This window comes from Vombatus ursinus, unplaced genomic scaffold (genome assembly GCF_900497805.2).
Source record: "Vombatus ursinus unplaced genomic scaffold, bare-nosed wombat genome assembly UNPS02012811.1, whole genome shotgun sequence".
Lineage (NCBI taxonomy): Eukaryota > Metazoa > Chordata > Mammalia > Diprotodontia > Vombatidae > Vombatus > Vombatus ursinus.
The window spans coordinates 1,134,662-1,162,298 of NW_020952589.1; the positions used below are offsets into that span (position 1 = coordinate 1,134,662).

The window sequence follows — 27,637 nt, forward strand, 5'->3', positions numbered from 1 at the left end:
GCTTTTAGTTAAGGTTCTTATTAGCCCCCATTCAGTTTACTGCAATAACCTTATAACTGGTCTTGTCATCTCAGCCTTTCCATGTTATGGTCTGAAGGGCAAGGCTGCCTGGGCTGAATAAAAGGACCAGAGTATGGCAAAAGGAGTGTAAACAAATGGTTTTTTTCTCGGAGGCTGGAGAGAAGGGTAGAGAAGGACCCAGACCCAGAAAGGGTAGAATAGAAGTCTTCACACAGATGGGCTCTCAGAGGAAGCCCAATCTCCAGTTTGGGCTAGGGCAGACTCTGTGTCTCCCTCTGGCCCTACAAGACCACCTGGTAGAGAGCTTGGGTAGAAGACCTTCTAATATCCATGGGGTGGTGGTGTCTGTCGTCTTCCAGATTCTTGGCTTGAGAAGACGAAGCTGTCCGTGCTTGAATCTGAGGAGGTGGATGAGAGGGAAGGGAGGATGTCCTCAAGGCTGGAAATGATCATGAACCCTTGAGGGACAGAAGCACAGGCTGAACATCTGGTGCTTACCAAAGGCTTCCATTCCATTTCATTGAAGAGGACCCCCTTAGAAGGCTCAACCTGAGATACTGTCTATCGCCTTGAGGAGTGGGAGCTGGGGGCCTTTCCTTTTCTGAGACTGGGTCTCCCTATCTTTCCCAACCTGGAAGTACAGCAGGCACTAGCAGGCTAAATCTGTACTGAGGAGAATGGAAGTTTTGCCTGCTTGTCTTTCCAACCTGGGTCAGCTCACCCTTCTCAGGCAGCTCCTGGGGGCTGTGAAACTCAGTGAGGTACCTAACATGAGGGCCTCCTACAGCTCAGAACCTCCAGACAAGTTATCCACCAGCCTCCCAAGCATCAGGGCCTGCCAGGGTGGACCACAAGGCCCGGTGTGGGGGGGGCCTTCCTGAGCTTTTACACATTTTCCCTCTCATCTTCCTCATGGAGCCACACGTCAGCCCTTGCCCATGGATCGGCTGGTGGTGGTCTTCATTTTACATCTATGAACCTTATCATCTAACTAGCCTGGGAGCTCCCGATGGAAGGGAGCAAGGTGGCCTAGCACCAGAGCTGGAGAACAGACTGGAAAGGAGAAAGCATTGAACTTGGGAGTCAGGAAACCTGAGTTTCAGTTTGGATTCTGACACTGACCAGCTGTGAGACCTTGGGCTAATTACATAACCTTTCTTTGACTCAGTTTCCTCAGCTGTAACAATACAATATAAATGTAAACATGTAAAAATGAATAATAATAATAATGATGATGATTATGATAGCTAAGATTTATGTAGCACGTTGGAGTTTGTGAAGCACTTTCAATTTTCTCTCATTCGACCCTCACAACAACTCTGTGAAGTGTACATGTTGTTATCATCCCCATTTTATAGATGAGGAAACTGAGGCTGGGAGAAATTAAGGAACTTGCCCAGGGTCACACAGCTACTAAGAACCTGAGGCAGGCAAGACCTGAACTCAGGTGTTCCTGACTCCCAAGTCCACCCGTGTGCCCACCTCATAGTGTAGTTGTGAGAGAAGCATTTGGCAAACCTCAAAGTGCTCCACTAATGTATTATTATTATTATTACTGCCTGATGACTGAGGTCCCTGGACTCAGAAAGGACCTTCGGACATTGCAAGAGAGAACGTTAGCCAAACAACACCCTCCTCCTCTCTCACCTTGCCTACTTAGTTCAGGGCGAGTGCTGCTGTTGGCCTCTGCTGCAGAGTGTGTTTCAGAACCCGGGGCTGGGTTCACCAGGCTGGGGGAGGCATCCGTCTTGGTGGGTTGGTTCGCTCCTGAGGTGCTGGCCTCGGGTTGCTTAAAGATCTTATTCAACTTCTGTCTTTCACTTTCTCCATATTCCTTCTTGATCACCTTCCGCGAGTTTAATTTGTTGGGATGGGATGATTTTCTCTTCCTTGACTGGGCACTAGGAGACTGCCCCTGCTGGAGGTGGGGAAGAGAAAGCACAGAGACATGTTCTAGTCACTTGGATGGGCCCACAGAAGAGTAGGATGACGTGGGGGGTAAAGGGGAAGGGAAGAGGTGATGGGAAGCTTGGACTGGGGAGGCCTTCCCCATTTTGTTTTCCCTGTTCCAGAAATGGTGGGGTTTTTTATTTCCTTTCTATGATCCCAATCCTGCTCATTCTTACTTGTCTGGCTTCCTCCACAAAGCCTTCCCTAACCACCCCAGCCTTCAGGGATCTCTCCCTCCCCTAAAGTCCTATACCACTCGGAGGCACTGAATCCCACCCTCTGTCACCCTCTTCTCTCTTCTATATCAATTTCAGACTTGTCCCTCCACATCAGGCTACAAGCTGCTCCCTACAAGGTCATGGCCTACGTCATCCTCTCCTTCCTGTATGCTCCTGTGCTGGGCACATTCTTGGTACTTAATCAACACTCCCTGTGTCCTGTCCCAGCTCCTCCCCTCATCACCCAGGGAGGGTCACAGGAGCAGGAATCCTACAGCTTAGTCCAAACTCCACTCTGAAGCCACAGGTTTATCCCCACAAGGTGCTGGCCTTCCGTGGCTAAGCTTACATTACACCAAGCAACTCTTGGCCCCAGGACAGATCCCTAGTGGACATGCTGAAGACACTGTCAGCTCGGCCAAGCTCCCAGTGGGCTGAGTGGGTTCAGGGGAGAGCTGGGGGCTTTTCAACGGGGGACAGATGATTGGCTGGGTTAAAGTCACATTCTGATCTCCCTGCCCATAAATACTCAGGCCTTCCTCCTCTTCCCACTGATCCACAGTCCTAACTGGACCTTAATATCCTCCTTCTTCTCTGGTCCCACAAACAGGCTACTACTTCCTTCTGTGGACCACACAGTTCAAGGACCTGAGGGGCAAAAGAAGAATATGGGAAGCAGGTTTTGGGAGTGGAAGGGGTTCTTATGGAGGGATGGACAAGAAGGCTTACTGTTTCAATCTTACTGTCTGTGACATGTCCCTGTTTCTGTAACTTCTTCTCATCTTGCTGCAAAATCAGGAGAAAAAAAGCAGACCACAGCTATGAAAAGGGCCTCGAGTTTGCACAGACCCTAACCTGGGCTCTGGATCCTTGTAGGGAGGCAGATGAGCTAAGGGAGAGTAGATAGCCTTGGGAATCAGAAAATAACATTTCTGTAGTGTTTTCCCCAAACCCTGTGGTGGAAACAGAGTACTGATTATTATGCCCATCTTACAGCAGAGAAAACTGATTCTCTGTGAAGTGAAATGACTTGTCTCTACTCAGACATCTGGTTATGGGGCTGTAGTGGGATTTGAACTCATCCAATTTCTCTTTTCTCATCCAATTTCACTCCTCTCTCCACCATGAGACACTACCTTGCTTCTCTCTACTGGGTCACATTCTTTTTTGGCCACATTATAGAGGATCTCCCTCCCTTGTCATCATATCTCTGGCTCATGGTGCAGCTCTGGATTTGGACTTGGGGGATGAGTTCAAATCTGGGCTCTGCCACTGACCAGCTGGGAGACCTGGGAAAAAGAGCTATAGCTTCCTCATGTGTAAAATGAGGGAGTTATACTCTCTGGACTTCCTCCCGGCCTCCCTGGCTTTCTTTAAGTCCCAACTAAAATCTCTCCTTCCATAGGAAGCCTTTCCCAGTTCCCTGAATTCTAGCACCTTGTCTCCATCGACTATTTCCCATTTTACCTCTTCTATAGTTTGTTTGTACTTAGTTTTTTTATTTTTTGCATGTTGTTTCCCCCATTAGATTGAGAGCTCCTCGAGGGCAGGGACTGATTTTTACCTTTCCGTATATTCTTAGCGCTTAACACAGTGTGTAGCATACAGTGGGGACTTAATAAATGCTTATTGACTGAGTAACATTTTCTGAATCTATAATTCATGCTGTGGCTATCAGACGGCTGAGTTCTACTCCCTGAAGACGGGAAGGAGGCGAGGTCTTTGTCCCTCCAGGTCAGATTTATTCAAGATCCCTCTTAGGCTTAGCTTCAGTGATTCTAATCTTATGATTTTGCCTTTGTCTAGAGTTTTTTTTCTGCTTTTCTCTGCTGCTCCCCCACAAAAAAACTCCCCCCCAATAACTATCCTCTGCAAACTGCTTGTGTATGGATGGTGTCTCTGTGTATGTATGGGTGTGTGTGTGTGGGTGTGTGTGGGTGTGTGTGTGTATGTGTGTGAGACACTGATGGTCCAGAAGGTTTAATTACTGCATGATAGTGTCTGAATCAGAGGATTACACAGTAATCAAACAAGCTAAGGCTGAAGCAGGATGGGAAGGACCACTGCAGGCAAGAGGCAAGCTACCATGTTTTCTACCAAGGCTGCAACAGAAAATCTCTAATGATGAATTATACAGAATTTTACTCTCTAATTGTTTAAGCTGCTTGGGTTCGTACTTGAGCCCACCTAGTCTGTCCTGAATATTACTGTTTTGCTTTTGTAAATTCCCTCCTTCCCATCCCTTTGCCCCTTTCCCTGCACCCCCAGCCTCCAAGCTCCAGCAAGTCAGGGGTCATCTTTCTTCTTCATGGCTGCCCTCCAGCATAATTTAGCAAGCAGTGAGCGTACGGGGGCCCCAAAAGAGACTTGTAGGTCAATGGATGGATGTTGAGCCACTATTTCTCCATGCAATTCAACTCAATTCAATTCACTCCATCCCAAATCCATAAGCATGCATTAAGCATATGCTACATATAAGACACTGAGCTAGATGCTGGAGACACAGATACATTACTTGCCCTCTCCTGATCCCTGAGGACAGGAAAAACCCAGCTAAGAGACCCTAATCTTTTGCGCCATTATAGGTGCACCTACAGATGGACCTAGCTTTAGCTAATGATGGAATGAAAAAAAACGCTCTACTTGGAGTCAGAAGATCTGGGTTTGAATCTGTGCCCTGCTACTTACTATCCATGTGACCTCACTTGACTGAATAAGCATTTATTAAGCACCTACTATGTTCCAGGCACTGTACTAAGCGCTGAAGGCCCCTCTGGTGGCATCCAGCTCTAAATCTGTGGCCTTTTCTCTCCCCTTATTTCTGACACACTGATCACGTTCGTCTTAGAAAGTCACTTGTAGTTTCTGCAAACCTCAGTAACAGCTAGCACTTATATAGATTTGCAAAGTACTTTACATACACCATCTTATTTGATCCTCAACAACCCTGTAAGGTAGGTGCTGCTATTATTGCCCCCATTGGTGAGGTGGGGAAACTGAGGTAGAGAAACTGGCTAAAATTATTTGCCCAAGGTCACATAACTAGTAAGTAACTGAGGCAGGATTTGAACCTGGGTCTTCCTGCCTCCAAGGCCAACTCTACATCTACTCTGCCACGGCGCCTCTCAAATAAAAAATCATTTATTAAAAATAATTGGCTTAGGGGCAGTTAGGGAGCAGAGTGGATAGAGCACCGGCCCTAAAGTCAGGAGGACTTGAGTTCAAATCTGGCCTCAGACCAAACAGTTGATATTTACTAGCTGTGTGACCCTGGGCAAGTCACTTAACCCCAATTGCCTAAAATAATAAGAATAATAATAATGATTGGCTTAAAGAGGAAAACAGAAGGAAACTGAGATATATGTGTGTAAGTTTTGTTTTCATTTCCATTTCCTTTCTGCTACAAAGTGTGGCCGACCTTGTGTCAGTTTCCTTTCCCCTTCCAAGGAGACAAATATTTGGAAAGAAATGTATTTGGGTTTTATTTCAAACAAGGGAAAATTCTCATTTTTAAGACTGGTGATCTCCATCCCTTGTACACTCCCCACCCTGGGTCTTAAGGACCATCTCACCGAATCGCTGTCTGTGGTGATGGTAGTGGGCTCCATGGGTTCTTCCTTCTTGCTCTCTTTCTCCAGGTTAGCAGCTTCAGAAACTGTGGAAGAAGGGACATCTGATCAAACTTGTAAAGAGGCCAAGAGCACCTGAGGGTGACCTTTGTCACTGACTGTAAAGCATCCTACAAATCGGGTCTGCCTGGAACTCTGTCCAGCTACCAAATTGCCAGGGCTCCCAGAATGAAGTGTTCTCACTGAGCAGGCCAGGGAAGGGATGGGGCAGCCTTAATGGCAGGGCTTTAATACCTGTGCTTGCTTCTCCCTCTAGGACAGTGTCATCTGGCAGAAAACATTGTAGGTCTTGGGTTTGAGTCCAGATTCTGACATCTTTGAGTGGGACAACTCTAATTGTAGTTTGTTTGTTTTCTCACAAGAATACAAAATTTGCCTCCCTGGAAGTTCCATTTATTGCTTCTTGTTCTGCATTTTTGGGCCAAGCAGAATAGAGCTAACTCCTCTACCACAAGCCAGCCCTTCAAACACCTGGATAGCTATCACACCTCACTCTCCCTCCCAAGTCTTCTTTTTTCTCCCAGGCTAATAACCCCCAGTTCTTTGCTTACAGGCTGCCTCATTACTATTTATCCAGGGTGCTCTGGATCACCTTTACCTTTCTCCTTGGTGACTCGCACAAACAGAGCCTGGAGTTTGGCCTTACAATCTTCAAATTCTTCCACCTTGACTGAGGCTTGGAGGGTCATAGGCTTCTCCTTATTGAGGTGATCCAGAGCTTCCCGGATGAAGGTGTGCATATCCAGGACCTCTTGGTCTGAGGCGTAATGCTGCAGTTTTTCCACCAAGAGCTCGCCATTATGGATACGCTGAAGCATGCTTTTCAGGTGCCGAAGCCTCCCCGCCATCTGCTCATGGCTCTGCTGGTACTGACCCTCCACCGTCTCCAGGAGCTCCTTCTCCTTGGCCTGGATCTGCTCCACCATGACTTGGACCTGAGAATGGATCAGCTCCTTGGTCTCCTTCTTCATCTGTTCCAGGTGACTGATAGCCATCTGGATCTTATCATGGGCATCCGTGAAGGTCTGCTCTTGGGTTTTCAGGTCCCTGGTGATCTTAACCAGCTCCTCCTGCCGCAGTTGGATCTCGGAGCTAATGGCACAATACTGGTCCTTGTGGCTGCTGTCCAAGAGAGCACAGGTGCAGCAGATGGGCTTGGCACACCCTCGGCAGTAGATGCTGTGGAAATTTTAAAAAAAATCGGGGTGGCATATTTGAATCTGAGAGTCTTAGACTTGAAACTGGAAAGACAAGAGTCTGGGTCACCCTTGTACCACTAATTGTATGATCTTTAATAAATCATCACATCACAGGTCACCTAATCTGACCTCCGGCCAGAAGCATAAATCTTACCTATAGCATCTTAAAAAGGTGGTTCTGTTGGAAGACCTACCATTCTAGAGAACTTATTACTTACTAAAGCAGCTCATTCCATTCTTGGGGATTTCTTCATCTCTAAATGGAGGCATAGAATACCTGCCCTGTCTGGTCTCAGAAGCTGGTTTTTATTCGTTTTTGGTGGAATCCCATTAAGATAATGGATCTAAAGTGCTTTATAATGCCCAAGCCCTCTATAAGTGTAAACTGATTGCTTTTGAGGCCCAACGGTTCAACATGAACTAGGGAGTTCCTAACATGGCGCCCCAAGGATCTGTACTTGGTTCTGTGCTGTTTGACATTTTATTTTTTAATCAATAACGCAGATAGAGGCATAGATGGTAGTAAAAATGGGAGAGAAAGAGAGAGATCTCTGGTCTGAGAACTGGGTTGAAGGTTGGCACAGATCATGTCCTTCCTTCCAAAGGGGTAACTGATTGGTCCACTGTCACACAGTGAACTACTTAGAATTGGGACTAGAACCCAGGTCTGACTTGCCGTCTAGTGGTCATGAAATTGTATACAAATTCTCTGAAAATGGGTAACCTATGTAAAGAAATGTGAAGGGTTAACTCCCACTATGTAACAACAGCATGTCATATAAGCCAATTGTGCTTTAAAATAGTATGTAACACCTCCCCTCCAAAATATGGCTCCCTCAGAAAGTCAGGTTGCTGAGATATGCTTAGTCATCTACTCTGGGGAAGGGGGATATTCACCTGGTTCACATCATATATCTCCATTTTTAAAAGGCAAAGGGAAGACACAAAGAGAGGATAGATGCTTCAGCATGCCCTAGAATGGAGCCTGCTCTAATCTAGGAGGGGGAGAAGGAAGGAGGGTAGCTCTATGTGGGAAGAAATTTTCTCACAATCAGAATCGTACACAAGTGGAACGGGCCTCTATGGGAGGAAGTGGATTCCCTGTCCCTGGATAACCAGGGGCATGTGGGGACTGCTGAAGGGATTTCCAGCTCAGACAGAAGCCAGCCTACATATTATCTGACATCTCCTCCAAGCTCCAGAGGAAGCCTGCTCCAGACAGGCAAGAGAGAGCTCTGAAGGCAGGCTGGCTTGAGAACAGAGACAAACCAGGTGAATTCAAAATGGAATTCTCAATAATTTTGTTAAAAGCAAAGTAATGTCAAGAATGGTAATGAAATATTGGGATTTTGACTGATTAACACTGTTACGTTTTAAGGGTAGGCACAGGATGGACCAGGAATGAAGGGCTGCCATCTGCATCGCAGGAGAGAACTCCCCAAACAAGGAGGCAGACTTGAGCATATGAAGGAATAAAACTGAGAGAAAAGGTTAAGGTGGAGACAGACCAAGTGAGGCTATTATAGTTAAGAACTGATGGTGTGTGTGCATTTTTATGGTCAGAAGGTTATGTTATTTGTTTCATCTATTTTTCTTAAGGAGTAAATCTAATTTGTTTTTGTCTGTCTACCTATCTATTGATCTACTCTCTATCAATCTATTTACCTTTCTATTGATCAATCTCCCTATCCCTCTTCCTACCTTTATCCATCAACCTACTTATTTATTTTTATTTTTAAACTATTTTTTTTATCAAATATCTATCATCTATCTGCCTACCTATCTATTGATCTATCTATCTACCTATCAATCTATCTGTGGATTGATCTACCTATATCTACCTATTTATCTTTTTCCCCGTCTATCCATCTATCACCCACCTATCTACCTATCTACTTATTTTTCATCTCTCTATATATCATCCTGCCTATCTACTTATCTATTTCCCTACTTATCTATCATCTATCTTCCCATCTATCCACTTATCTATCATCTACCTATCTATCAGCTAGCATTTATTATCTTTGTTTCTTATTGTTTAGTTGTTTTCAGTCATGTTCAATTCTTTGTGACCCTGATTTGGGGTTTTCTTGGCAAAGATACTAGAGTGGTTGGCCATTTCCTTCTCTAGTTCGTTTTACAGATGATGAAACTGAGGAAAACGAGGTTAAGTGATTTGCCCAGGGCCACACAGCTAGTAAGTATCTGAGGCCAGATTTGAACTCAGGAAGATGAGTCTTCCTAACTCCAGGAGCTTTATCCACAGTACCAGTAGCTGCCCATCTATTATCTACTTATCCATCTATAACCTGTCTACTTACCTACTTATCTGTCATTCATTTATCTATCATCTACCTGTCAGCTATCTATTATATATCTACTTATCATCTACCTATCAGCTATCAACCTATCATCTACTTATCTATCTACCTACCTATTTATCTATCAATCACACATCTACCTAGTTATCTATCATCTACCTATCTGCTATCATATATTATCTATCATCAATCTATTTATCTGTCTATAACATATTTATTGACCTATGCATATCTACTGATCTATCTATCCATCCATCATCTACCTACCTATGTATCTATTGATTGATCTACCCATATCTATCTCTACCTACCTATCTATCCATTAACTCTCTCTCTCTCTCCCCTGACCTATCTATATCTATCTATCCATCTATCATCCATCTACCTATTTATCTATCATTTACCTATCAACTATCACCTATTATCTACCTACCTTTCTATCATCTATCTATCCATCTATTTATCTATTTACCTATCATCTATTTATCTATAATCTGTCTACCTACTTTATCATCCATCTACCTACATATTTACCTACTTATCAATCATCTATCTATCCAATCTACCTATTGATCAATTAACCTATCTATTACTCTACAATCTCTTTCTCCCTTTGTATCTAAGTATCTATCTGTCTATCTATCCATCTGTCTGTCTGCCTCTATGTCTATTTATCATCTACCAAGTCCTCGGTACCAAGTACTCAGATACTTCATTAGGTGTGGAAAGGACCCTGATTTCTCGGCAGTGGAGTGCAAGCTCTGGCAGATTCTACCATGTGGGAAAGGCTTTGCATACGGTCCCAGAGACAGATCAGTCTTCTTTGCAGGCTGGGTGCTTAGTAATGAATTCTCTAGTCCATGGTGACCCATGGACCAAGAAAGGCACAAAGGGTCCTCCAGCCTTGTGTGGCTGGCTTCTGTGGTCAGTGGCAGTGGTGGACAGAGGCATACAGGATGCTAAGGGTCACACAGTCTTCAGACTGTCTAGAAATATTGACTTAGTAGTGGGTAACCTAAATATGAGCTCTTGCTTAGTGACCAAGGAGGGAACACACCATCCCTGGAGGAGCTCAATCATATTCACCTCAGTAATCTTGTTATAAATGAACAAAGAGGAACAAAGGAAGGCATGCCAAGAGGCTCATGAAGGCTGTTCTTGGAGAGGCAAATAAAGGAGTTGGTGCAATTGGTTCTATCATGTATCCAAGGACAATAACAAATAGCATTTCACAGGACATCCGGTCATCTCCTACTAGACAGCTGTGTTACACATTAGCAAGAAGACCTCTATGAAGATAACTGCAGATTACAAATCGACATCTACCAGACCATGCAGAAATGGACAAGTTCTTTAAAGAACTTATTAAGACCCTACAGATTAAATCAATTTATAGTAGACAACTTGGCCACTTGAATGCAAAGAAAGGCAAAAGGGAGGATGGTGGGAAAAAAATACACAGGAGAACAAGCTTTAGGAGTAAGAAACAAGAGTGGTCAAAAAATTAGACACAATACAGAAGTCTGACAATATTTTTGGTAAAAAAAATTTTATAGACAAACTTGGTCCCAAAGAAGAGATATGAGAAGCCACTTAAGTCCACTCCTTTGCAGAGGTGGGGGGCGGAAAATCTATGGGTGTGGAACATTGCATATGCCAGATTTTTCCAATGTACTGAGTAGTTGCATGTATTTTTTTTCCCTTCCTATTTGTTTTTTTAAAAATTACTTGTTATAAGAGATGGCTCCCTGGAGGGGAAGGAGTAAAATACAGGTGTAAATCTAAGCTCTGGAAAAACAAAACAAATCAATAAAAATTATTTTAAATAAAAATAATTTTTATTGATATCTTTTGCATTTATATCATTTACATTTCCCAACACATTCTTCACCCCATTCTCTTTGAGAGAGCTATCTTTTATAACAAGGATTTTTCACATGGGGGAAAATCCCAATTAATTAAAACCAATCAATATCTAGAAAAAAGTCTGATATTATATGCCATGTTTCACACCCACAAAGTGAAGAAAAATCCTTTCTCATATCACTTCTTTGAGACCAGCTGGGTCATTATGGTGTCATAATGTTTAGTTCCTATTGTTTTACTGTTGTTCATTTCATTACATTGTTGGAGTCATTGTATATACTGTTTTCCTAGTCTGACTGACTTCATTTTGTATCAGTTCGTATGAGTCTTTTCATGTTTCTCTGTATGTATAACAATTAGCATTTCTTACAAGCATAGTAGTACTCTATTGCATTCACTTGCCACAATTTGTTTAGCCATTCCCTAACCTATGGGCATCTACTTTGTTTCCAGCTCTTTGCCACAACAAAAAAGCACTGCTATAAATATTTGTGGTGTGTATGGGGCCTTTGAGGACTTTTCTTTAATTACTGACTTTCCTGGCCCATAATCCTAACAGTGGAATTTCTAAGTCAAAGGGCAGGGATACTTTGGTCACTTACATCACACAATTTCAAATTGGTTTCAGAATTGATATATCATGAATATTTTTTTCAAGAAAAGAGCTGGTAAACTGGGTGGTATTAGATGTGTCAAGTGTCAAATAACATCATAAAAAATAAAAATGATTACATTTTAACTGCTAGAAATAATTAGTTACCGATGAGTTGTTTCTGTATCAGCTGCCTATGTACAGCTAGACCAATGACTTGTTAACACAAAGATGAAAATCAATTGATCATATTAATCATATTAAACATCATATTATACAAAAGAATAAAAATTAGCAGATTTGGCATTCAATAGAGGTACTTCCAACTGGACCTCACTTGTTAAGTCTCACAAGTTGGGAAATGGATAAAACAGCCAATATCACCATAGACCAGAGGTTCTTAACATGGGGTTCTTGAACTTTCTAATAAACATTTTTATAGCCATATTTCAATATAATTGGTTTCCTTCGAAAAATTAGAAATGACACTAAAGAAAACAAAGATGGAAAGAATAGTTGAAATAAAGCAGCAAAGAAAGTAAACATCTATGTTGGAAGTAACACAATTTGGGGGCACAGAACAATTAATCTACAAAATATTTGGAAGAGGGGAGGATATCAAAGGCTTGAACATTATCTTGAACCCTGATGCCACCCAAAAGAAGGTACTATCAACTTAAGAAAGAAAATGACTCCTTGAAAATCAAAATTAGGAAAGGAGAAACCAGTGAATTTTTAAGACAGCAAGAAATAATCAAACAAAATATAAAGAATGAAAAAATAGAAGAGAATGTGAAACATCTCATAGCAAAAACAACTAATCAGGGGAACAGATCAAGAAGAAAAAACATAAGAATAATTGGACTACATGAAAGTTATGATCAAAAAAAGAATCTTGATACAGTAATACAAATTGTCCTGAAGCATTAGAACAAGAGGGGAAAGTAAAAATAGAAAAATTCTACTGATCACTACCAGAAAGAGATCCTACGAGGAAATCCCACAGGAATATTATAGTCAAATTCCAAAACTCCCAGCTCAAGGATAAAATATTATGAGCAGCAACAACAACAACAAAATTTACATATGGTGGTGCCATGATTATAACCACATAAGACCTAGCTGTGGCAACACTAAAAGAATGCAGGTTTTGGAACCCTATATATCAAAGAGCAAAAGAGCTGGCCTTCCGGCCAAAAATGTCATACCCAGCAAAGCTAAGCGTAATTCTGAATGAAAAAAAAAATAGACATTTAATGAATTGTCAGACTTTCAGGACTTTGTTAAAAAAAAAAAAAACCTGAACTTAATGGAAGATTTGACATACAAGAGCCAAGAGAAACATAAGGTACATACCAAAGACTAATTACAAGGGACTCAATAAGGACACGTTATTTACCTTTTAGGTATGTCAAATGTAAAATGTAAAACATATGTCTAAGACTTATTAGTAATTGGGTTGTTCATACGAAAGATTGGGGTAGACCTGAGCATGATATGATTTCAAAAAGTAAAGCCATTCAGGAATAGCTAACAAGAGTAATTTATTTTCTACAAATGAGGTATGAGAGGAAGAAATGATACAGAGGAATTTGATGAGGGAGGTGGGCTGTTAGTTCTGGAAACCTAGTTTCATTGGGAATGGGTTCAAGAGGGAACAATACATATATATCTAGAAGAGCATGGAAGTCTTCTAAATTCAAAATGAAATAGAACTCTCAGGGAATAGGGAAGAGGGAGAGGATAAGGAAGGGATCTCTAGAGGGGATGATGAAGGACTAGGTTAAGGAGGAGGTATAGAAGAGTGTTTAGATTAATGGGAATGGGAAGATAAGGGAGGGGTTCTTGGGGAGGATAAGGGAGGGATCTTTAGAGGGGAGGGTGAGGGAATACGTCAAAGGGGCATATAAATGGATGTTTAGATTTATGTGAATGGGATGATAAGGGAGGGATCATTGGAGGGGGAGTAGGTTAAGTAATAGGAGAGCAAGGTAGTGGGTAGAAGTAAAGTAGAGGAGTCAGGAGGGATAGGAAATAAGAGATACACACAAACACAAAAGTGAAGATTAGGAGTAGAATCAGTTAAGGAAAGTATGTTTATATATGTATATATGTGTATATATGTATGTATTTATCTATATATAAATATATCTACACTTGATTAATATATATTTTGAATCCGCTCACATTCTGCTGTGCACATGGCATGTTTTTTCTTTTCTTATTTTATATTTAAGTTTATTTGTTTTTTTCTTATTATGTATTTAAATTTTAGTTTTTAAGTCTAAAAAAAAGATCAAAAACTATATTCCTCAACAAGAATAGTAAATCGTGGGGATCAAATGAGATTATATTTGCAAAACACTTGGCATGGTATCTGGCACAAAGTCAGCACTATATAAGTGTTTATTATTGTTACTATTATGGCAGCCGGGGACACTAATTCTACAGGCTACATTTATAAAAGCACAGCACTCAAAAAAAGAGAATCCCAGAATCTCAGCATGACAGGACTTCAGAGACCAACCAGTCCAACATGTACCTACACGTTCAACAAGTCCCAATAAACTCTGTCCATATCTTTTGACTCCAAGTCCAAGGCTTACAGCGTCCATATCTTGTCTCTAGTCCCTTACCTGTCTTGCTCAGCCTTCCCCAGGTGTGGTCTCTCTTGTGAGTGTTGTTCTAAAGAGATGGGTATCAGAGTATCCCAGAGTCAAAAGATGTGGATTTGAATACAGACCCTCCTACTTTCTTCCTTGGGTTGTGACCTTTGGCAAATTACTGCACTTTGTGGGGCCCAAGTTCTTTATTTATAAAATAATAGTCTTGTATATCCTATGAATGGATCTCCAGGGTCCATTCCAACCCTACATCTTTTAAGCCTAGAGTTATATGGAAATATCTGAAGGGCTGGCATTTGGAAAAAGGTTGGACCTGTTTTGCTCCAGAAGATACGAAGAACAATAGGTGGGAGTCAGATTTTGCTCAGTAGAAAGTCAGTCAGTGAAGAAGCACCTATTAAATACTTACTGTATGCCAGGCATTATGCTAGGCACTGGAAATACAAAGAAAGGTTAAGAGGTCCCTGCCCTCAAGGAATATACATTCTAATGGGGAAGACAATGGACAAATAACTGAAATACATATAAAATATATATGGAGGAGATGAAAGGGAAGGCATTAGCAGCTCAAATGGAAGGGGAAGTGAGAGGAGGGCCAGAAAGGCCTCCCATCAAAGTACAAGGTGGGATTTGAGTTATGTCTTGAAGACACCGGCAATACTAAGAGGGAGAGGTCAGGGAGTAAAGTACTGATGCCTGAATGGGAGATACCCAGTATGAAGGCATAGAAAAGGGAGATGGAATTTGGGGAACTGCAGGTAGCTGGATCAGTTTATGGGAGGGGAGCAAAGTAGAAGAAGATTGGAAAGGTAGGAAGGGATCAGGTTATAGCTGGGAATGCTAAAGGAGGACTTCCTGGAGGCAATAGGGAGTCACTGGAGGTCACTGAGCAAGGGAGTGACATGGTCAAACCTTATAATTGAGAGGAAAAAATGTTAGCAGTTGAGTGGAAGATAAATTAGAGTGGGAGAAGACTTGAGGCTGGGAGACCAGTTGGAAGACTATTGTAATCATCCAGGTAAAAGATGATGAGGGTCTGGACTAGGGTTGTGGCTGTGTGTGTGGAGAGAAGGGGACATATCCAAGCGATATTATGAAGGCAGAAATGATAAGATTTGGCAGTGGACTGGATATGTGGATGACTGAGAGTGAGTAACCAAGGCTGAGCCTGAGGTTGACAAAGCCTGAGCAACTGAAAGGGTGGTGGTGGGCTTAACCATAACAAGGAAGTGCAGAAGTGGGGAGGTTGTAGGGGGAAAGATAACGAGTTTTGTTTTAGACATGTTGAGTTTGAGGGACCTATGGGACATCCAGTCCAAGATGTCCAAGAAGCGGTTGGAAACGCATGACTACAGCTCAGCAGAGATTAGGGCTGTAAATAGTAATGAAAACGGAACCAATGGAGTTCAAGAGATCATCAAGTGAGATGGTATCAATCAAAAAGAAAAGAGGGCCTAGCACAGAGTCTTGGGGCACACCCACCTTCAGTGGGCATTACAGTGATGGAGGACCAGAAAAGGACTCTAAGAAGGGGTCAGATAGGTGGGAGAAGGACCTGCAGAGAATTATGTCATGGAATTCTGGAGAGGAGAGAGTGTCGAGGAGGAGAAGGTGACCAATAGCACCAAGTGCTGCAGAGAGATGGAGAAAGATGAGGAGTGAGAATTTCCTAACAATGTCCCAACAATAGAACCGAGGGAGAGCATTTCCTTTCAGTGGAGGACTTTAAGGAGGGTCTAGGTCACCACTGGGCTGGGATACCATAGAGGGGAGGGGGCTCCTGCTCGAAGGAATAGTGTCATGCTTGGGACAAGCAATTTTTTTGACATGGTTTTATATATGATAACAATGGTCAAGGGTGTACACTTCTGTGGATGCTAGGATGACTCTGAATGGATGACATGAGATGAAACCAGACTGAGCTGGTTTCCCCACCTTTAGTTAGTTCTCTATCAGCTGAAGGCTGGATTTTATGAAAACACACAATGGGTTTCATTATTCTCTTTTGTTGTGCTTTTAATTCTGTGGTTTTTAAGAATGAGTATTAGAGATGAGGAAACTGACTCAGACAAAAGTGACTTGCCCCTTTTCATATCATTAGTAAGTCAGGCAACAAGCAACTATTAAGTACCTACCAGTACCAAGTACTATGCTAAGTGCTGGAGATACAAAGAAAGGCAGAAGATAGTGCCTGCCCTCAAGAAGCTTACAGCCTACCCAGGTTTTCCTGACTCCAAGGCAGAGATTTTATTCACTAAAGTAGGGTTTTCTCACCTTTTCTGCGTCCTGGACCCCTTTAGCAGTCTGGTGAAGCCTATGGACCTCTTCTCAGAATAATGCTTTTATATATATAAAATAAAATACACTGGATTACAAAGGAAACCAATTATAATAAAATACAGCTATGAAAATACTTTAAAAAAACCAGCAAGTTTACCAACCCCAGGTTAAAACTCTCTGATGAAGGAGGCCAAGGATTACCAGATCTCAAACTATATTACCAAAAAAAAATCATCATCAAAAAGTTTTGGTGCTGGTTACAGAATAGAAAAGCATATTTAAATGAAACAGATGAGAAAAGTACATTGTGTAAAACAGATTAGAGAAGTATGACCTAGAAGAAAATGAATACACTAGCCTAACGTTAAATGAAGTAAACTTATTCCATATGGCCCCTGAGCACAGAACCTAGAGCAATGAATACAAATTCCAAGAGGCAAATTTAGGTTTGATTCTGGGAGGAAAACAAACTTTCTAAGAATGAGAACTGTCCCAAAGTAGGATGGGCCTCCTTGAGAGGTGGGCATCTCCATTCCACTGGCCCCTGAGGTCCCTTCCAACTCTCAGATCCTGTGATTCTGTGAAATGCAAATGCAAACTAGTGGGGGAAAGCCCTCTATTGAAAAGAACCGCTGGGAAAACCAGAAAGCAGTTTGGCGTAAAGTAGGTTTAGACAGAATTTTACAATATGTATCATCATCATCAACTCCAAATGGAAAGTGAACTAAGTGTAAAAAGTCATGTCATTAAAAAATGAGAGAGCAGAAGGAGGTGCCTTTCAAATCTCTGGTTAGGAGGAGAATTCAATAACGAAGACTACAAAAGTCTGAATAAACAATCTTGATCATATAAAATTAAAAAGCTTTTATATGAATAAAAGCAAGGCAACTAAAAGAAACCACCTAGTAGGGGGAAAATATCTGCATGGAGTTATTTTCATAAAGTATACTATTAAAACCATATAAAGAATTGACACGAATGCATACACACATGGATAAGAGGTATTTCCCTAAAGATAAATTGTCAAAGTATCAGTTTTCAGACAAAGGCAGGCTATCTGCAACCATATTAGAAAAAAAAATTCTCCAAAACACTTTTGTTAGGGAAATTTAAAGCCACTCTGAGGTTTCACCTCATCAAATTGGCAAAAATTATATGCAATAAGTCAACACTGTTGGGTCTGTGGGAAGTCAGGCACCCTAATACACCAACGAATAAGCTGTGAGTTCGTTTCAACTGTTCTAGAAAATGATTTGGAAATATGTGAGAAAAATTACTAAACTATGTACACCCTTTGACCTAGTGAGCCTATTACTCCATACACAACACAAAGAGATTGAGAGAAAGGAAGGCCCCAGACACACCAAAGTATTCATAGCAATACTTTTTTTTCTTTTTGTAAGAGTAAAGAACTGGGAACAAAGTGGGTGCCCATCGCCTGGAGGATGGCTATACAAATTGTGGTGTATAAATATAGTAGAATATTACTGTGCTGCATTAAACAACAAACATCTTAGAAACATGAGGAGATGTTACAGGAAGTACAAAGGAAAAAGAGACAAGAGGATGAAATATCAAGAGATTATTTTCATCAATGATACTGTTGATGAAGAAACAATTGAAGGTATCCGATTTCAGGTCAAATGCAATGACCAATCTAGTGGAAAAGGACTGAATGATGATGAAGGGGTAAAGAGGTGATGGCTGAACTATATGTGTAGAGTGTTACATACACCATTAGAAATGGCTGTTGTACAGCTTGACTGTTTTTTGTTACATGAGAGAGTTCTATATGAGATCCTTGAGGACAGGGACTGTCTACTCTACTATCTGTTTCCCGAGAGCTTTGCACGGTGGATGGCATACAGCAAGTATTTAATAAATGCTTTTCAACTAATTAATTCTTTAATTCATTCATTCATGCAGGGGGTGTTCCTGGGAGGTGACAGTGCTTTAAAGACTAAAAAACATCAATCGAACAATTAAAAAGATTAAAGTAGTTATGGTATACAGGCACTTAAGTGTAACATACATATGGGTATGTACATATATACATGCATATAGACATATATGTGTACATATACATAGTTACCACAAAGACATATGTATCTATATGTGTAGATATACACGTGTGTACACATACATATATAAACATATAGATGACATAAAGATTACGTGTATGTATATGTATATATACACACACACATAAAATTCTATGTCATCTATAAGTTTCTGGCCCTCTTTACTTCTCAAGGCTATACATGCTAACATTGTTTTCCCATCCTCTCTCATCCCTACTTTTGCACTGAAGTCACCAACCACTAAAGGACAAGTTGATATAGCTTGAAGGGTCTTATGAAGGTCCCTCTGGGATTTCTTTGCATCTCCATCTTGGGTAAGAGATGTTGGCACATGAGCTCCAACTATCTTTTTTGTTCTCACTCATCATGATAGGAGATGATCAAATGTCTCAGGGTTTTTCCTGAAACCTTTGCAGACACTATAAAATCAGCTCCTTCATCTGCCTCTTCAGGGAGAACCTGAGAACCATGCTCCTGTCGTCTCCCATTGGAAGCTCCTTGAGGGCAGGGGCTCTCTTTTGTCTTGCTTTGTACCCCCACTTTTTAGCAAGGGGCCTGGTATCTAGTAGGCACTTAATAAATGCTAATTAACTGGCTCCCGTATAAGAAGAGCTTCCTTACATTCCTGGTTTCATTTTTGGTGAGCAGGTCCTCCGTGAGTAGGTCTGTTGGACAAGGACCTCCCCAGGATGGGACGAACAGTTAATATTTCATGATGGTCTAAAAAGTGTATAATTCTTGGCACCCTCTGTCCTCTGCTCCACTCCTTGGCCATTATTACTAATTTGGTCATTTTCTCTATTTCAGGAGTTGCGATGGCCAAAGAATCAGTCACCAAATTGTGACAAACCTCTAGCTGGCCTGGTTCCTGGAAAACATAAGCAGTGTATCAATGGCACCCTCAATGGAACCGTCCCAGTGGGGCAGGATCTGCCCAGGCTGGAGCTCTGTTGGGAGGGACCCTCAGACCACACAGAGGTACCAGGAGGATGACTTTCGTAGAGGGTAAACGTTACTATGCTACAAAAATCAGAAGTAACTATTATTTCCCTCGTCCCACCCCCATTCTGGGGTATTAGTATTTACATAGGAGTACTCCTGCAGATTTACAGGAGATAGCTACAGTGGGAGAATTTATAGCACAAAGATCACCAATGGGGGATGCTAACTGTATATCCTTCATATCCTAACATATCCCTGCCCTCAAAGAGCTGACATGGAAGGGCAACAGAAGCGTGGTTCTCCCTAGAGAGGCAGATGAAGAAGTTGATTGTATAATATATCTAAAAGTTTCAGGAAAAAAAACCCTTCCTGAGACATTTGGCTAAATCCTATAGTGATAAGAGCAAAAGATGACCAAAATGATTGTTGAAGCTTGTGTGTCAACCTCTCTCGCCCAGGAAGAAGACAGAGGTAGTGGGCTACTAGGCACACTCTGAGGGCCTTGCTCTACTCCTTACTTCCCAAGTGTGACCTCAGATAAGTCTCTCAAGTCAACAAGCGTTTATTAAGCCCCCACTGTGTTCCAAATATAATGCTAAGTATTGGGGATACAAAAAAAAGCAAAAACCAGCTGAGTCTTGTAAATAAGGTCACAGATCTTGAGAGAGATGAAATCTCAGGGGCCACCTAATCCAACCCCATTCATTTTGGAAACTGAGGCCCAGAGAATTTAAGTAATTAATCCAAGGTCACCCAGGTAGAAAGCTGTCAAGGCTGGCATTTGAAACCATGTCCTTAAACTCCAAATCAAAAATATTGCGTCCTTATTCTGTCTGGCTATAAGTGAAATTATCATGAAAGAAAAATATCAAATTAGCAGCACATAGGCCCTCTGGGAAAGCCCAGCCTAGCTCCACTCTCAATTCCCAAGGGGAGCAACATAAGACCAGGTCTACAGTCCACCATTTATTTACAACTGAGATGGGGCATGTGTGGCTTTGGGGTGTGTCCACATAAGAGAAGTAACAAATTTTTGTTTTTATAGTATCTATGTGGGACACAGTACATAGAATGTGTTGGTCAAATAACGAAAACAATGTCATTTTTATTTTAAAAATAAAAATGACTGCACCTTCTCACCTCCCCCCCACCCCAAGCATTCTAAAAACATAGACACTATTCAAGTGAAAGGGATTTTTAGGGCCACTGTCTTCTCACTTGACCCTCCACTGCCTTCTGTTAAACAAAGGGGTTGGACGAGATGAAATTTACCGGGTTCGTTCTGGGGTCTCACATGCTATGGAGGCTACTTGGAATTGTGGGAATAGTAGTGGGATTGACCTTAGCTCTGAAACTGGAAAGGACCTAGGGGTAAGGAGTAGAGCAGGGACCTCAGGGTTCACCCAGTATAACTCCTTCATTTTATAAACGTCTGAGGAAACTGAGGCTCAGAGAAGTCAAGTGACTTATCAGTGGTTACACAATAGCATAGCAGAGACCTTAGAGATCACCCTTTGCAATCCCCTCTTTTTACAGAGGGAGAAACTGAGGATCAGAGAAGCTATGGGATCTGCCCCAGGGGCAGAGCTGGGTTTCAGACCTAGATCCTTCTGTCCCCACGTCCAGGCTTTCTACAAAACCAGTTGTCTCTCATTGGAGGTTGGAGACTCTAAACATATGGGCACAGATGATGTTGGGGAGGAGTCAGAAGAGTAGTGATGGACAATAAGGACTTCAGGGTACACCTAGTCCTATCATTTTCTTTCAGGAAACCAAGACGCAGGGAAGAGAAGAGATTTGCCCAAGGTCACACCAGTAGTAAGTGTCAGAGGCAGAGCTGGAAACTCTGACCTTGTATGACCTTGGCTGAAGTTTCTTCCCTTCTCTGGGCCTCAGTCTCCTCAACTGTAAAATGAGAGAGATAGGCTAGACCAACCAAAAGCTCTTTTTCAGCTCTAAATCTATGAGCCTATGATCTGGGATTCTTTTCCCAAAACTCTAAGTTAATTTGTTATCTTGTCTTTTCTCACAAATTCAAATAATCATCACTGTGGTTGGGTAGGCAGAGGGAAACTACGTTTCCCTCATTTTGAGGGTGCTCCTCTGTTGGGACCTCGGATAGCTTTCCAAGGTCACCCAGACATCAAATAAATCAGTCTCTCTCTCTCTCTCTCTTTCTCTCTGCTTTAATTCAATACTTCATTTTCAGTTCCAAATTCTCTCTCCTCTTCCCCTTCCCCCATTGAAAAGGCAAGAAAAATAAAAACCATTATAAATATGTATAGACATGCAAAACAAATTTCCTTATTAGCCATGTTCTAAGAAAAAAGAAAGAAACAGAAGAAAATTGGCTTCCATAAGGCCTCTGAGTCCATCAGTATGTTTTCCTGGAGATGGATAGCATGTTTCATTCAAATAAGTCTCTCAACCTCTCTAGGCCTCAGTTTCCTCATGTGTAAAATGAGGGGCTTGGAGTAAGTGACTCCTGAGGTCCTCTCCATCTCTAAAATCCAGCTCTAACTATCTGTGAGCCCATGAATTGTGGCTTGGCTCCTGACCTCTCCCATGCCTTGGAATCCTCGGGAGCTTACCTGGTAAGGGATGGAGTCCGGTGGGTAGGGTTGGGGCAGAAGAGGTTGTTGGATTTACGTGTGCCGTCTAGGAAATCCTTGGCAGATTCTTTTCTCAGCTCCTCCACAGCCCTTGCCTCATGCTTCACAAACCACTGGTGGGCTTCGAAACACCTGGTACAGATGAGCTGCTCACACTCAAAACACCAGAAATCAGCCGGTTCCCTGCAGCGGTTACAAGACGCTCCGGACCCACCCTGGATGATGTTTTGGTAGACAGAAATCCGTCGCTGCAGGCTCTCAAAGAAGAGGTTGTCCATGGAGCGTAGGTTGTTGTCTAGGGCATGGGAGTCCTGGCAGACAGGGCATTGCCCGGCCGGCTTGTGGCTCTCCAAGCAGTTAGAGCAGATGGTGTGTAAGCAGGATAGGAGTTTGGGACATTTGGATTCTGATTTACAGCTGTGACACAGCAGGAAGCAAAACTCCTTGCTTACGTCCTGGATGGGGAGAACATCAAACAGTCATAAGAGACGCCAGAGGTCATCTGCTCCCCACGCCCCAGGGTCACACCCTCAACCAGGCAGGACTAGATGGGGAGCTCATAAGGATCACGGGACTGCCAAGGCAAGCTAGTTCAACCCCCTCATTGTAGAGAGAAGGAAATGGAGGACCTGGAGGAAAAGCGATTTGTCCAAGGTCAGAGGTGGGACTGGAACCCAGGCCCTCTCACTCAGAACCATAGATCTTTACCACTTGACAGTTTCTATTTTCAGTACCCCTGAGAGAGGCAACCAAGGAGATTCCATAGGAAAGATGGCTGAATTTGAAGCCAGAGGACCCAGGTTCAAATTGCAACTCTCTTACTTCTTGTATGGCCTAAATTGAGTCTCTTCACCTGCCTTGGCCCATTTCCTCCTTCATGAAACCAGGGGATTGGTCCTTTCCAGAGCTTTTATCAAATGAGGTAATATGTGCAAAGCTCTTAGCACAGTGCCCGGTCCAAGGAGGCAATTCATAGATACTTATTCCTTTCACTTCCCTTCCCCTTTACCCCTAAACCTATAATGCTGGAATCATTGATTATCACTAACCTAAATTTTTCTTACTCTATAACTTATGCTTCTCTCCTTTTATTTGAGAGATGGAGAACAATTAGGCAGAATCTTCTAGAAATTAGCTCTACAGTCCTGAAGGAAATTCATGGGTAGTCTTTTCATGTCCTGGTAAGGAAAACTGTAAAGAACACTGGACTAGGAATCCAGTCTGGGTTCTTGTCCTCCTGCTGGAGGTAGCTCAAACCAACTCTAGTGAGTCAATTGTTAAATTTTCAGTGTGAACATTTATGCTGTAGAATCAGGAAGTGCTGATTTGTTATTTGATTATTTTTAGACTTAAAAATCAGGAAATGCTACAAATTGGGCTTGATTTATTGTTCGATTTTCTAGACTTAAAAATTCAGCAAATGCTACAGATCAGGGCTTAATTTGTTCTTTGGTTGATTGTCTAGACAAGGGATGGGGAACCTGTGGCCTCGATTCCCCACCCCTGTTCTAGACTTAAGAGAGTGCTGGAGAAAATGTTAATAATGCAGATTAAACTTAAAAGTCTGTTGTATGTACCTTGGGGAGGGGGGAGCCTGTTGTTATTTACCACTACTTTGCTGTCCCTCTGACACTTACTAGTTGTGTGACCTTGGACAGACCACTTAACCTCCCTCAAACTCAAGTTTCCCAAGTTGGAAAATTAGGGGGTTGAATTAGATGATTTGCCTTCCAGATCTAATATACTGAGAGCCTGTAATTTCTCTTGAGGAGTAAGAGTGGTAGAAATGTGTCTACACTGTCAATGCAAGGGTGAGTATGGGAGTGGGGGAAAATACAGAGGTTAGGTTAATTGCTAAACCTAATGTCCTTTCCTTGATCTTCACTCCTCTTGACCTCAGGAGAGCATTTGATACCATTGATCATGTTTTCTTCCTCAATTCTCTATACTCTCTGGGTGTTCCCAATACTGCTCTTTTCTCTTCCCTCCCCTAATCTTTCCCCTCTCTCTGTCTCTATCCTGGGCCTTCTTCTCTCTTTACACTCTCTCTTGTTTCTACATGTTCAATTATTCCATTTATTCAGATTTACTCAGCTAGCCAGCTCCTGGCTCTCTCCTGAGGTAAAGTCTGATCTTGCCCTTTCTACTTCCTGAGTCTTTCTCCCTTTCTCTCTGCTCACACAATCATCACCACGCTAGGGCAGGCCTCATCGCCTCTAACCTGGACCTGGATGCTATAGCATCCTAATTGATCTGCATGCCTCAAATGTCTCCCTTCTCCAATCGATTCTCCTCCCCACCTCCAACTAAAAACAACCCTCTAGAGGGTTCCTATTACCTCCAGGATAAAATGTAAGTCTCTGTTTAGCATTTAAAGCTCTTGGCTAGCTGGCCCCTACCTTTCCTGCCTCATTATACATTACTATCAACCCACACACTCTACAGTAATAGCCAAACTGGCCTGGCTGTGCCTCCCACCTCCCACCTCAGTGTCTTTGCATAGTCTCTTCCTAGTATCAGAATGCACTCCTTCCTCAATTGTACCTCCTGGAATCCCTGGTTTCTTTCAAGATTCAGCTCAAGTCCTGGGGTCCCCGAAGCTCCTGGTACCTTCCCCACTGAGGTGCCTTGTACCTGTTTGGTATATCCCTATACTGATGTATACTGTCTCTAGTTTGTTTCCCCCTCCTCCCACAATGTAAGCTCTGAGAGCTGGGGCTGTGTTCCGTTTCTACCTTCAGTGCCTGAAACACAGTTTGATGATTGACTGGTACTGGTACCTAACCTCCAGTCCCCGCCATAAAGTAACCTGGATGCCCTACTAAATTTACAGAGAGATTTCTAGGCTCTTTTAGAGATCAAGTCCAACCCCAGCCCCCTCATTTGACAGAAAGGGAAACTGAGTCCCAAGGTCACAAAACTAGGACAGAACAGATTGAAGATGAAAACTCCTATCTCCTGGTCTAGTTAAGGGAGAACTGACTCCAAAGTCAGAAGGCCTGGGTTCAAATCTTACCTCTGCTGCTCGCCTTTGTGAGCCCTTAACCTCTTCAGGATGTTTTCTTCAGGTATAAAATAAAGTGGTTTTAACTGGCTGGATTCAGAGGTTCCTTCCAATCCTACATTGATGATTTTACCACTCCCTAAGCCTTAGACCAGGGCTCTTTCCTTCCTAGTCCCTAAAAGCAGCTAGGGAGGTGAAGACAGAGCACTGGATGTGGAGTCCAGAAGTTGTTCAGTCACTTTTCAGTCATGTCTGATTCTTGTGACCCCATCTGAGGTTATCTTGGCAGAGTTACTGGCGTGGCTTGTCATCTCCTTCTCCAGCTCATTTTACAGATGAGGAAACTGAGGCAAACAGGATGAAGTGACTTGCCTAGGATCACACAGCTACTATGTATCTGAGGTCAGATTTGAACTCAGGAAGATGAGTTTTCCTGACTCTATCCCAGCACTCTATTCACTGTACCACCGAGTTGCCCATGGAGTCAGGAAGACGAGTTCAAATTCTACCTTGGACACCTACTAGCTGTAAGACCCTGGGCAAGTGACTTCAGCTGTTTCCCTTAGTTTCTTCCTGTCTAAAGTGGCAATAATAATAGCACCTACTTCCCAGGGCTTTTTCCAGGGTGAATCAAATGAGACAATGATTGTAAAGCACTTAGTATAACTCCTGGCACATAATAGATATTACTTACATGCTAGTGATTACTCTTACTGTTATTATATGAAATAATAACCGTAAAGCACTCAGCAGTGTCTGGCACACAGTAAGTGTTATATACATATTATTGTTGTTACTTCAAATCCTTGGACAATCAGTAATTGAGTGACCTAGGGCAAGTCACTTAACTCTGTCCACCTCAGTTGCCTTAGCAGTAAAAAGGGAGTGCTAATAATACCTTCTACAGTGGTTGTGAAGCTCAACTGAGATATTTGCAGAGCGCTCAGTACAGTGCCTGGGCCACAGTAGATGCCATAGGCATGCTGGCTATTTTTATTCTTATTCGTAAAGCCTTTAGCACAGGGCCTGGCCCACAGTAGATGCTATACAAATGCTAGCTATCATCATTATTGTGGTTGAATGCCATGCTGTCTGTAAAGCGCCTGGTACATAGTAGGTGCTTCATCAAGGCGAATCCCTTCCCTTCTTGCCTCCCAGGTCCCCACCCTCCAGGTGAGTTACCTGGCCCCAGGTGCCTGCCCCCGCCCTCACCTCCATGGAGCTGGCGCTGGTTTTGGTGCCGCCGCTGGTGCTGGCTTCGGACTGGGTGGGAGTCACCGGGTCAGCGGGGAAGGACCAGGTGGAAGCCGTGGCCACCGACACCAGGATGGGAGGAGGAGGGGACGAAGGCGGAGGTGGGTCCGCCATCTGGTTGGGCCCAGTGGAGGTGGCGGGCTCCGCAGGCACGGAAAGCACCTCACGCTTTCGATTCTCAGCGGGTGACCTGGAAGAAGCAGGGCGGAGAGGGTCATAAGGACGCAGCGCGGGAAGCGCATTGGGGGAGCCCGGTATCTGGGAGGAGCACCCCGCTAGCCCTCCTACCCAGGAGGCTGGCGCTTTAGAACAGCGCAGCGAAGAAGAGGGGGGGCAGGGAGGGAGGAGGGAGGGAGGAGGGAGGGAGGAGGGGGACAGGGAAGGAGAGGGGAGGAAGGGAGAGAAGAGGAGGAAAGGGAGGCGCGAGCGGGAGGGAGTGAAGAAGAGGGAAGGGAGACGGGAGGAGGAGAGGGAGATAAAGAGGAGGAGGGGAAGATGGGAAAAGGAGGGAAAGGGAAGGAAGAGGGGGAAGATGAAGAAGAAGAAGGGGAGATGGGGACGAGGAAAAGGAAAGGAAAAAGGAGGGGGAGAAAGATAAAGAGGAGGAAGAGGAGGTGGGAGAAGAGGGAAAGGGAAGGAAAAGGAGGAAGAGAAGATAAAAGAGGAGTAGGGAGATAAGGGGAGAAGAGGAAGGAGATAAAAGAGAAGGGGAGGAGGAAGAAGAAGAGGAGGAAGGAAAAGAGGAAAAAGAGGAGGGGGAAGAAGGGAAGAAAAGGATGGAATAAAAAGGATAGGGAGGAAGGTAAACAGGAGGGAGAAAGGGGGAAGAGGGAGAGGAAGATGAGGAGGAAGGGGAAGGGGAAGAGGGGAAAGATAGGTTTGGCCCAATGGATACTGCAGGGGCCCCTGGCACTAGGCAGGCTCCAGGGAGGGGGCCTTGGGATGGATGCGGCTCACATTCCATCCAGCCAAAAATGACCAAGGGAAGAGACAGGTCCTGATGCTGATGCTGATGCTGATGCTGATGCTGATGCTGATGCTGAT

The 27,637-nt window shown here is 43.1% G+C and overlaps 1 protein-coding gene across 4 annotated transcripts in view; it reads right to left on the reverse strand.

The window, feature by feature from the left end:
- Positions 1-27,637, reverse strand: part of PML (promyelocytic leukemia) — a 50,776-nt gene that overhangs the window by 22,373 nt on the left and 766 nt on the right. For 3 of the 4 annotated variants that reach the window (XM_027858269.1, XM_027858270.1, XM_027858268.1), the window contains exons 3-8: positions 26,552-26,783; positions 22,315-22,790; positions 6,417-6,997; positions 5,762-5,844; positions 2,919-2,975; positions 1,669-1,939 (exon numbers count right to left, since the gene is read on the reverse strand). In XM_027858269.1, the coding sequence (XP_027714070.1) occupies positions 1,669-1,939; positions 2,919-2,975; positions 5,762-5,844; positions 6,417-6,997; positions 22,315-22,790; positions 26,552-26,783 (1,700 nt within the window). The remainder of the gene's footprint in view (positions 1-1,668; positions 1,940-2,918; positions 2,976-5,761; positions 5,845-6,416; positions 6,998-22,314; positions 22,791-26,551; positions 26,784-27,637) is intronic. The other variant, XM_027858271.1, reaches the window with a different exon arrangement.